The sequence below is a fragment of the Diadema antillarum genome, unplaced genomic scaffold (genome assembly GCF_040938485.1).
Source record: "Diadema antillarum isolate AM-2024a unplaced genomic scaffold, OU_Dant_1.0 seq00000719_RagTag, whole genome shotgun sequence".
In the NCBI taxonomy this organism is placed as follows: Eukaryota; Metazoa; Echinodermata; class Echinoidea; order Diadematoida; family Diadematidae; genus Diadema; species Diadema antillarum.
This window is the reverse complement of record NW_027271623.1, coordinates 548,108-560,823: the sequence shown is the minus strand read 5'-3', so window position 1 is coordinate 560,823 and position 12,716 is coordinate 548,108. Positions and strand designations below refer to the sequence as shown.

Sequence of the window (12,716 nt, the reverse complement as noted above, 5' to 3'; positions counted from 1 at the left end):
ATGTGTGCATTGTGCGAGAAAGGCCACTCAAAATGGAAACCTTTTTCCACCCACGAGGTGGTGCCCTTGGATGACTTGCTCTCAGGGAAAGGTCGTCTTAGGAGATGACGGAAGTGTAGGACACACCCCAGCGCTGATGAAAACTGTTTCTGTACCCGATGCCGAGAATACTTTTGCATTGCGTGTGGTATGCTAGAGCACATGCAAGCCGGTCATCAGTTGGAAAAGGCACATATCCATGAGGAGAAACTGAAGCAAAATATCAATGAGTTAAAACAAAAAACAAAATCAAAGAACAAAATCATTGAAAACTATATGGAATTCATAGACACACAACGCAATGAAATAACAAATGTGTTCAAAGAAATAAATGATTACATCGACAAGACGTACGGGGAATATATGCAATTGCTGTCAGACATAAAAGAAGCACTGAAATGTCAAGTGCAACAATGGTCTGAAAAATTTGAGAAGGAATTACATGTCATGGAGGAAGAGAGTAGACGAACAATTTCTCGCATGAACGCTATGGCAGAGGAGCTGGTAACTAACGGTATGAGGGTACCATTAGAGAAAGACTCCTTGTTTGTACATGACACACTGTGCGAGAACTTGAAGAGCTTTCTGGGACGAGATGATCCTGACGACCAATCACCGAGAGGTGTGACAGAACGAGCTCAGAAGATGTTATTCTATAGGTGCGTGAAGGTCGATGAATTGTTTCTTGGCAAGTTGGAAGGCTACACGTGGGATGTCAAAGCAGACGTAGAGTTCTCAATAAAAAACAGCATGAATTGTATGACTCGTGCACCAGACGGTAAGATGGCGGTGGGATCGGGTCAAGGCAGAATCCATCTTTACTCCCCTGATGGCGAGTTACAGCAGACCGTGTTAAAGGATGTCAGAATCAGTAAAATTGGCTTTCTGTCTAATGGTCGAAGTGTTGTACGTGATACAGACAACACGGTGTCAATCTACACTCCTGAGTGGGAGAAGCTTGACGTCACGTTCGAGACGATGAGTTATGATGAAGGAGGTCATGGTGGTCTCACTGCGGACAAAGATGATAATATCCACATGAGTTATATGAAGGCCAAAAAGATCCAGGTTTTTTTTTCCCCACAGGGTGGTAAGACAGTCAGAGAAATAATGTGTGATGATGATTTACCTTGGCAAATATTCTTCTTGCAAACCAAGAAGAACGTAATACCCGAAGATTCAACATATGTCGTCTGCATTGATGGCAAGGGAATGGAGAGTGTCCAATTGCAGAAGGGGGAGGAAGAGTTGAATGACATGGTGGAAGGGGAAAAGGAGAAGACGTTGGGGGTGAAGGAAGATGAAAAGGAGGCAGAAGACGAGTCGAAGAAAAGAGAGGAGGAAGAAGAGGAAGATGATGATGATGATGATTCAGAGAAGGAGGAGGATGAAGAAGAGATTGCGGTAGAGAAGGGGGACGTTGGGACTGTGTTTTCCTTCACAGCTGTTTGTCGAGATGATTCGGTCATCAAAGCCTTCGTGAAACATGAAGAGGGTCTTCTCAATGTCGATCGATACACGAGAAATTTGGGTACTTGCACAATCTCGTGACTAACTTTGAAATAAAGACTCCGGAGAGATATTGGTACGATGTAGATGAGTTTGACAGTGGCGAAATAGCTTTCTCCACTCCAGATAGACTCTTTATATTTGATGCAATTGTTGAAATTTAAGTATCGGTATAGACGATTATTTTTGCTGCAGGTGAAAGTTAGTGCACTATTCTGTAGGGGAAATTGTACTTGAATTGGTACTATACCAATAATTAAGTTTTATGGGCTTCACATGTGCCACGTCTACCTAACGTGTATGCACATGCATATACCCTCACAAGATGTGTAGGTTGCTCGAAAGGTACTGCAATTACATCCTTTATAGGATAAATGGCTATTCCGATTGTCATAGTGCGTTAACGTTGCATGCTTTTCGATGTCATTTCTTCCCACATAGATATTATTAAGGTATGATATCCTTCCTTAAGTCGCTTAAGGCACACGCTACATATACAACATATCATGAAATCACGCCAATTACACTGTTATTTCTTTGGATAAAGTCATTGTATAACTACCATTTATCATCTGTGTAATTCAGGGATGGGGTGTAGGATCCTTTGAAGTCGTTGAACAGACTTGCGTACACCCTAGTTCCTACGGCATAAATCTAATGGGCTCCTATATGTCTACTGTAGATGTGTACGCCTTGTTCGTAAAGGTCCGGAAAATCCTTTCATAAACGGATTGAGTATGCTACGGTAAACATCTATTAACCCAAGAATCCTGCTAACATTCTGAGTTCTTATGTTTTAGGTTACCAAGATTTTGTATTCGTTCATTTAATTATTTCATTGCTTCCATTTATTACAGTGCCTCCCACAAATAATAATAATAATAATAATACTAATAATAATAATAATAATCACAGTACACATGGTACATGTATCACATTTGCATGTCAGTTGTTACCCTCTATTTGCCGGAAACAAGGTCGCAGCGGCGATTGAAAAACACAAAAACAAAACAAAACGAACGAAACAAAAACTCTGATGGATTTTGTTCGATAATTTTTGTTCGTGCATTTCCAACCAATTTACTTTTGTTCGTTCTGTCTTTAAATTTTCCGAATGATGCAAGCTGCTTGTCGGGAAATTGGATGATATTTCAGTGTGCATTGTGATAACAGGCCGCTTAAAGGCCTCTCGCATTTTGTTGTTGTACGCTCATGGGCACGTTCAGCCGTCATTATAGCATTAATCAAACCGCTTGATTATCAAGAGCTTATGATAAAATACGTGACCATATTCAGTAATTTCTGCCTCTCTTTCATTTTTTTCCATTTTAGGGGTGGCAAAAAGAGGCACAGATGTGTCAAAAACCACGTAATGTCATTCCGAAGTATCATATTTGCGCAAACATGAAATATAACTGAAGTATGTCCCTTAATGGAAAGGGATTACTTTCCGATTTCTAGTCCCTAAACGTTAGCTGGGCTAACTAATGACCTAGTGTGTAGTGTGTATTTCATTTATGATGTACATAATCTTTTTAATGTGTATAATGTGTCTTGGTACATTGCTTCTGGTGAAAATGTAATAGCTCTCTCTCTCTCTCTCTCTCTCTCTCTCTCTATCTATCTATCTATCTATCTTTCTGTCTCTCTACCATCTGCTTTCTTCTGGCCTTGAAAAGAGATTGAATTTTATCATCCTTTTATTCATATCCACATTTTTTATGAAGTCTGCAAAACATAATTACTTTCCCCATTGTGAGCACATATCACCTTAAAAAGAAAAAGAGATACAGCCTGATATTCAACAAACTTCAGGTTAGTCGTATAGACCATGATATTTCATACTCTTTTTGTGCATAGCTATAGCGGTGATTGCAATCCTACAATAGCGAGTTTTTGATTCGGTGGCCGAACGTCGTTCATCATTCTGTCGAATCAACGAGGTGGCAAAACTTGATTGACTCGGAGTGCTGACTGTCATTCGTCCCCTTTTCGCTCGTTCAGCGACAAAATTCGTTATTACGTCATTGTTCGCGTCAAAAGGTCAATGAAGTTGCTTTGATAAGTACTATAATCACTTTAATAATAGTTTTTGACAGATTTTGAGTTATGACCAATGTATTCACATTGTAAGTACATGACTTGAATATGTATGTTAAGTTTATGGGTCAGGTCTGTCAAGGTCAAAGATGGGAATGATGATGATTTCTTTTTTTCTGATATACTCACACTATGGTGCTGTACATTTTATAATATTCCACAGTTTTTAGACAGGACCACTAAACCCTCACCTTAGGTATTTGCTTAAGCGTTCAGTTTGAATGAGGGTGAATTTCGACAAGTAAAAAGGATAACCAGTTGAAGAATTTCATTTGAAAACTTTTGTATACATACAAGTTGTGCACTCTTAGCAATTTTTCCTCTTTTTGAGATGTGATTACTGAATTCATATGTATATCACCTAATTTCTAGATAGTCATAATCTTAATAGTCGAGTAGAAACTTTTCAGACCTGGAAAAGTTTTAAGCACAAGATTTTTGTGTTAATTCGTGTTCTAAGAAGGGTTAGAGTAAATTTAGCTTAGTTGCCACCTGGGCAACCTTTGGCAACTTTTTTATTAGCCTAATTATCATAATTATGTAATTAGCATATAATATATTGCTAATTCTAATAGAAAAAACCTGCAAACATGGGAAATAAAATATTTTTAAGGGTTTTCTTTATAGGAGAAGCCATTCATAACATTAATCTTTTAATTTCAAATGACGTAAGTGTCTTAAATACCGTAATTAGCATAATAAGCGTATTTGCATACGTACAATAGTGAAGTACATGTAGATGATAATATATACTAGGGATATGACCTGAAAATATTAAGCCCAAGCTTTTGTTGGTGTTGTAGTTTATTCATTCTTAAGATAGGTACTGAAGTTATCTGAGCTTGCTTGGTACCTTAGCAACCATGAACAATCATTTGTATTAGTCTCATTAGCATATTCAGCTAATTAGCGCAGTATGTCATACTATGTTGTTAATTTCATGGCAGAAAGACCTAAAGCACACATAAAATAGATTTCCAGGGGGTTTTAAGACCACTGGTTTGTATTTCCAAACTATGCAAATGTCTTAAATACAATATTTAGAATAATTACATAATTAGCATATGTGACTGTGCACCTCGAAACGAACATAAAGTCGCACACACTGATTTTGCGTGAGGACTGAAAATAAGTGAAATGGGTCAACCTAGCCGAACTTGACTTTTTCATATTTTCTGAAAGAGCGGGTCTTCTTTTACATTATGCTAAAATTTGGTATCATAAAACGGGCGGGGAAGTGTGTTTTTTTAGCAGTTTATCTCGAACATTTTTGGTAGAATAGTGTGATTAGGTGTGTCTTTAGAACCCCTTTTTCATTTCTGAAAAACCTTGTCCACACTCTTCACTTTCAACTCTAATAACTTTCGAAAGGATAGTGCTACTGCTTTGAAAGTTGGCATTAATTATGGACAGAATGTGTTTATGAGGCATGCTTAATTTCAGTTTAATCTGATAATCTCTTCATTGTTGTTACGCTGGTGGTTTACTCCCTTTTTTTTGTCCCATTCATCGCACAGCCAGCACGGTTTGGTAAAGATTAAGCGCTTGAATAGATACTGTACTTCAGAGCCTCTTTTCTCAGTTCACACTTTTCCTAAGTTTGTGCTTTATTTCCAATATTTAGATAGGTTAGGAGGGTCCATGTGATTAGAGTTATACATCATTTTAAAGCTTAAAGTCTGCTCTTTCAGAATATGGGCTTAACTAAAAATTCATGTCTGGCGACTTTTTGTTTGTTTTGAGGTGCAGGGTCACATATAATGTACAGTGTGCAAAAGTCCAGCAAATGGTGTCATATTCCATGTACTGTATATGACCTGGAAAAGTTGGTATGTATAAGGTCTTTGTAGATTGGGGTTTTAGATATGTTAGATGGGTATTAACAATGCAGTAAACTAAGCTTGGTTGCCATTCTCTCCGCCTTGGGTAATTACCTTTGGTTAGGCTAATTAGCATGATGTTTGCTAATTAGATTATGCAATAAACTTGTTGCTAATCTTAATCAAGGACGTTTCGAGGTTTTGAGATTTGTATTCAAGGATAGCTAATACTTCGTTGCCACTTTGGCAGCCTCAGGCAATCACAGTGACAGTTTAGTAGCATAATTACCATAAAGATCTAATTAGGTTGAAAGGTTTTCTATAACCAGGAATCCATTTGTGACGCCAGATTTTATGGGTGATGGCTGGGTTGGGAGGGCAAGGACATCCGGTTAAAAAACAAAATATAATTTTTCATTGTTGTATGATTAAAATATATATATATATCATTCCGGAAGGGAGGGAAATACTGGTGGCACAACAACATGTCACACATTCTGACAACAAAACAAATCACCACCACTAATGATATCAGACTTAAAGTAACAAACATTTTATTCTTCCCTCGCCTCAAGCGACATCGTCCCAGTCTCGATCTATCTTTTTTCCAACTCGGGCCGAACAAGCATCACTCACGTCGTACAAATGCATATATTCATGACAATGTATATCAACATTTCAAGGTCACAATTAACAGTATCTATAGTATAGTACAATGGACTATCGGAAATATGCAAATTATCTCACTCATTATCCAAATTATGATATTTAAGACGCATTGTATCATTTGCAAATATGTGAAAAACCGACGTTATAAAGAACTCCTCTTCATTTAAAACCTTGAAAAACATTAACTTGTTGTTGTAAGACTGCCTGCACTGAAATTAACTACATATTATGAAAACATTGTACTAGTTTGCTGAATATGCTAATTAGGCTAATAGATAATAATCGCACTTGGATGCCAAGGTGGTAACCAAGCTTAGCTTACTCGTCTAAAACAAATGAAGCAATAAAAAGAATCTTTGGAAGAGCGAACGTATCAAAGTGCAACCTTAAACCTATTCTTAATCATTACTTTTAGCATGTTTTTTCAAAGTAAACACAAAAGCACAAACAAATTGACGATCTCTCTGTCTCTTAAATGTAAAATGAAGAAAAAAAACTTGGAAAGAATTACAAATTAACATTGCTTTTCATTGATGAGTATAAAAAATCACCATGTCATGATAAGCGGAGGATTTGCGTGTTTTCATCAGACAATAAGTGTATACTGCATTATTTTTGTTCGCTTGTGACGGCATTTCGATGAATAAAAAAATTAACAAACACAAAAAAAAACCTTCTCCAGAGGAATTTGGTATAACGGGAGTGCACTGGCAATTCTTTCTCTGTGTGTTGGAGCTCGATCCCTTCTCTGTTTCTCCTCATTTTCATTCAACTGCTTCCACGTCCTTTTGAAACTTTTCCGTTTCTTCTTCAACACATGCCCATTACAGACTTCTTCCGTCATTATCCTGAATGTGATTGCGTAGCACTTTTCGGATTTGTTTTGTTTTGTTTTGTTTTTACTTTCTGTTTAGTCGCAGCATGTTCAGACTACTTAGGGAATGAGAGACAAATCGTCGTGAAGAGAAAAAATAAGAATGAATTAAGGCATTTAATATCATGACAATTACAGCGAACGTCCGTTATGGAGACCAAAACTGGATGTGCTCTGTTTGAGACGGCAGCTACCATACTCAAAAGATAAACACTTGGAGCATCTGTCACTAAAAAGTGGCACTGTTGTTCTTTCTCCTACTATGCAATCCATTGACTTATTCTACCAACGAACATCCGTGACCAAAACGTTTTCCGTTTGTTATTACAGGTCAATTGAGTGCTAAACGTTATTCACTTTTGGGTATGAGCGACTCGGTGATTTGGTAATATTTTCAAGTAACATTAACTTAATGTGCAGTGGTATATTTGTAATTATCAGAAATGTCCTTTCTTGTATGGACAGAACGTCCGTGAGCGAAATTTTCAGAACCTGTAACAGTACAAATTGTCTCAAGAACCTCATCAGAAAGAAATTTAAATGCACAGAAATTACAGATTACGCAAAATTCCATTTTCCTACAACTTTGTTTTCAGTGTTAAGCTGTTTTTGTATAATTAGAGAGAAAACAAGCGTAAAATTGTGAGTAAATTTTCAACTGTTTCTTCATCATGATCACATAACGCCTTAAAAATTCTGAAACAACTGCTCTAAACTCATTGTTTACTTTGTAAAACTGTATTTTTCGCTATTGGAGCCAAAAGTTTTAAAGAATACAGGACACTTTCGGGACAAGTTATCCCTATCGGTGGGATTGCATACGTCACGGACGTTCGCTGGAATTGTCACGGACGTTCGTTCTACTACTAGGGTCATGTTCCGGGACGGATAACTAATCGGCAGAGAGTACCTAGCCTTCCTAACTCTTTCAAAAATTTGAAAAGGTATTGTCAATGCAAATTATAAGAAATTTGACATCCTTACAACATATGTATTGCTCAGAGGGGGATAAGGAGGTGAATTTTCAGAGAAAATATTAATTATTTGCTTGGTTTTCGGTAAATTGCATGGTCCAAAAACTGCGGACGAGCCTCAGTCCGCTCCAAAAATGACATGCAGCTCCTCGGCTAGAGAGCGAAAGGTAAAATGTACCTTCGTCATCAAAGCAATATGGTGTCTCACTCGAAAACGTTTTAATCATCACGGACGTTCTTTCTTTCTCGGAGGTTCGTCTAAAAACATAATTTCGGTTCCTATTTGACAAAGGATGGACAGAAACTCAAAACAAACATATCATCGTGTGGCTTGATCTTAGTTGATTACGACTCAGAACAATATCGCCAATAACGTTTAATGGGCTACGATCTTTATTAGAAAATAGCAGAAGCACGTCCGTGACGAAAACTGAGTATAATTTTGCATAAAAGAATGTTGCGTCCCATGTACAGCCAGCAGACGTACAATTTTTGTAGGATATGTTCATTAGGTGGAACACCAAATTTTCGTATACATTACAGTTGGGACAACAAAGTAGAATTTGCAGCAGCGATAGAAATAAAAGCATCACGGACGTTCGTCTGTTTAGGGCTTTGATATTTCAATTCTTCTCTGTAATTTCATACATGCTCATAAACTTCTTATAATTTTGTGGTACATACCCATGATATGTCAGATCCAGAACATGGTCATATATTAGATGCCACGTACCATAAAAAGGGACATCATTAGTTTAAAAAACAAAAATTATTGTGAAAATAGCGTTTTTACCGTATTTTTACGCTTTAAGTCCTTGTCAAATGAAAAATATCAGGCAAAAGTCAACCAAACCATATATTTCCTGAAAGGAAATTTACCAATCTTTGAGATGACATGAAAAAAAATCTGGTTTCTTAGATCATCCTGGCTTGTTCTAAGGGAAAGAATATCATAAGGTGCGAAAATTGGCAATTGTACATCGTTCAAAATTCTCACCCATATATATATATATATATATATATATATATATATACCAATTCTTGGTAGAGCAAATGATTACGGCATGCTTTGCTATAAATGAAATGTGCTGTGTAAGAAGTACTAATGTGATAATTCTGCTTTACTCTTTATGAATCTACCCCTATACATTTCTTTTACTATTGGACAGACAAACACCATGACAACGTTTCATCAAATCAGCAGCCAGAAACTGGAATGTCCTATATGTCTAACACTTTTCAACCAACCTAAATTACTGGCATGTTCTCATACCTTCTGCAAAGAATGTCTGGACTGTGTCTTTCAAAATCAGTCAAACCAACAAACTGTAACATGCCCTGTATGCCGGAAAGGAACTCCTGTACCCAGTGGAGAGGTGAGTAAGTTACAAACAAACGAACCCTTGAAATCTCTCGTGGACGAAGTGAAAGCCAAGAGCCCAACATGCACAGTTTGTGAGATGGAAGAAGAGTCTCCAACTGTCTCTTACTGTCAGGACTGTGGGAAATGCATGTGTAAATCTTGTGAGATAGGCCACCTTGCCTGGAAACCGTTCTCCAACCACGAGGTGGTGCCTATGGGTGAGGTGCTCTCGGGAAATATTTCATTTAAAAGGCGGCGAAAGTGTAACACACACCCCAGCGCTGATGAAGAATGTTTCTGTACCGATTGTAAGGAGTACATATGCATTGCGTGTGGGATGTTAGAGCACATGCAAGCTGGTCATCAGCTCGAAAAGGCATCCACTCATGAGGAGAAAGTAATAAATAATATCAAGGAGTTGAAAGAAAATGTAAAATCAAAGAACATAACTATAGAGAACTATGTCAACTTCATAGAGAAACAACGCAATGAAATATCAAATGTGTTGCAAAGGATGAACAATGACATTGACAAGACGTATAAGGAATACATGAAAATATTGTCAAACAGGAGAGAAGCGGTGAAATGTCAAGTTAAACGATGGTCTGAAAAATTCGAGAAGGAATTACAAGTCATGGAGGAGGAGAGTCTCCAAACAATTCGTCAAATGAACGCAATGGAAGAGCTGGTAACTAACGGTATGAAGGCACTGCTAGAGAAAGACTCCTTGTTTGTACACGATACGCTGTGCGAGAACTTGAAGAGCTTTCTGGGACGAGATGATCCTGACTACAAATCACCGAGAGGTGTGACAGAACGAGCTCAGAATATTTCATTCCGTAGATACGTGGAGGTCAATGAACTTTGTCTTGGAGAGCTGCTGACAAGTTGTCATATCAAAGCAGACGTAAAGCTCCCAGTCAAAGACAGCATGAATTGTATCACTCGTGCACCAGAAGGTAAGATGGCGGTTGGGTCGCATGAAGAAGGAATCCATCTCTACTCTCCTGATGGCGAGTTACAACAGACCGTGCTGCAGGATGTCAAAATCCAAGGAATTGGATTCCTGTCTGATGGTCGAAGTGTTGTACGTAATACTAAAAACAATATATCATTATACACTCCACAATGGGGGAAGCTTGAAGTCACATTCGAGACGATGAATTATGTTGAAGGACATTATGGTGGTCTCACTGTGGATAGAGATGATAATATCTACGTGAGTTATAGGAAGCCCAAAAAGATACAAGTATTTACCCCACAGGGGGGTAAGGCAGTCAGAGAAATAATGTGTGGTGGATATGTACCTCAGCAATTATCCTCCTTTCACACCACTGGGAAACTTATACTGAGAGATTCAAGTACCGTGGTGTGTCTTGATGGTAATGGGAAGAAGGAGAATGTCTTGACAAATAACGATATCTCTGTGTACACAGCTGTTTGTCGAGATGATTCTGTTATTGTAGCCTGGGTAAAGCACAAGGAGGGTCTCGTCAGTATTGATAGATACACGAGTGATTTGGAGCACGTGCACAATATCATCACTGATTTCAAAATACAAAGATCAGAAAGAGGAAATTGGTACTATCTACAAGAGTATGAGAGTGGTGAGATAGCTTTCTGCACTACAGGTAGACTCTTCATATTTGAAGCACAATCATGTCAAATTTAAATCTCGCGATCGACGTTATTGATTTTGTTTCCACATTTCTTTGGAATAAATGATCTGTATAGAAATGATTTATCTCAGTGGTAATACATTATCACTCAAATTTTATGGTTATGCGTTTTACGTGTACCATGCCTATCTATATGCATGAATGATTATTAATCAAACTGTTCCCAGGTTGTTCCCAGGTATTTCGAAAGGAACAAATATTGATAGGATGATTGATATTTCCAGAAGCCAAGATTCGGCAACGTCGCGTGTTTTCTTATGTCATTTCTAATTATATAAAGCTATGATTCAATTTCTTTTCTGGGCATGACACTGTTTTGTTTTGTTTTATCTTTATTCAACATGTAGAGTACGTCACTGTCTATGCCGTTGAAGTGAGAATACGAACTGTGAATTATGAAATGGTGTATACAGACCACATTTACATGCACATCATGGTATAATGAAGTATTATATTATAATATTTTATGGTACATTATTTTGTAGTAATAGAGGCGAGGAGAGGAGACGTTTATCATAACTGCTCCGGGAGCTCTGGAAGTTTGTGGGGTTTTTATTCGCATGTTGCTGTGACATACACGTGAGGATCTGAAGACTTGAAGGTCCAAAACTGTTTTCGTCGCTTGATTTGGGGGGAATTTGACGGTCAAAATGTCGAGCCACGGGCGATCTACTGAACATGAAGCTCCAAAATTCCGCGCCCTGACCAAGGGCTAACATCAGGTCATCAAACCGAAGCAGATTCTAGAATTATGGTATTACCACTCTCGAATTCGCCATTGAAGTGAAAATAAAGGAAGCGCTCTGTTCAGAGGATGTGTTGAAAGCTCTCGTGCGCGTCGTGCAAGAAGCTGCTCTTAAACAAGTTTATACAGCAGGTATACGAGGCTCTCAAAATGGACGCTGACAAACACCAAGTTTATGTGAATAGCTTGGAAAAGAAAGTGAAGGAGCACAGCTGGAAAGAAAAATCTCAGCCATGACTTCAGCACTTTAGAAACAAGCGCAATATAGTCTACAACGGTCTGCGATTCTACAGTACGTTGTCAAGGAGAGACCGGGAGAAAGCACTGATACACACTGATCACCGACAATGCGAGAGACCACGTCTTGAACATTCACCTGGCAGAATCCGACATGGATCGCAGTCATAGAATCACGCCGACAAGCTGCGCCAGGACAGGGCCAGAGAGGGGAAAAAGCATCATCGTCAAGTTCTCCAGCAGCAGCATATAACACTGTGCGTCAAAAGGTCTACGAAGCGAGGTCGAAGTTGAAAGGGACATACTGTCTTTATCAACGAGGATCTTACCATCAGCCACCGCCAGAGCCTGATGTACGCTTCAATGTACGCCTGGACTTGGTCGTAAGTCGGGAAAATCTATAAGCGTTGACAACGGAAACTGGTGCTGGTATTGATTATTGTGCAAAAGTAATGTAGAAAAAAAATGTATTTGTTGAAAAGAATTCGGTCTTTCTTTTCTGATGACGTTGCCTTTTTGTTTTTATCATTTAAAGCAAACAAGATTATTGCGATGTTGTACGGAAGAACACAAAGAAATGTCATACTAAAAAACTATTTCTTAATATTTTGCAACACAGATCACTGCGTCCTGTACTAAACAAGCTAGGTTCCCTACTGAGCTTTTATACACAACACTACCCATTGATAAACTGGATATGAGACGAA

At 38.2% G+C, this 12,716-nt stretch overlaps 1 protein-coding gene across 1 annotated transcript; it reads left to right on the top strand.

The window, feature by feature from the left end:
• The first annotated feature begins 528 nt into the window (after positions 1–528).
• LOC139738017 (uncharacterized) lies at positions 529–12,262 on the top strand. The gene is made up of 3 exons (XM_071648682.1): positions 529–1,329; positions 9,155–10,979; positions 12,156–12,262. Exons 1-3 carry the CDS (start codon positions 529–531, stop codon positions 12,260–12,262), a joined length of 2,733 nt encoding a protein of 910 aa, XP_071504783.1.
• The last annotated feature ends 454 nt before the right edge of the window (positions 12,263–12,716 follow it).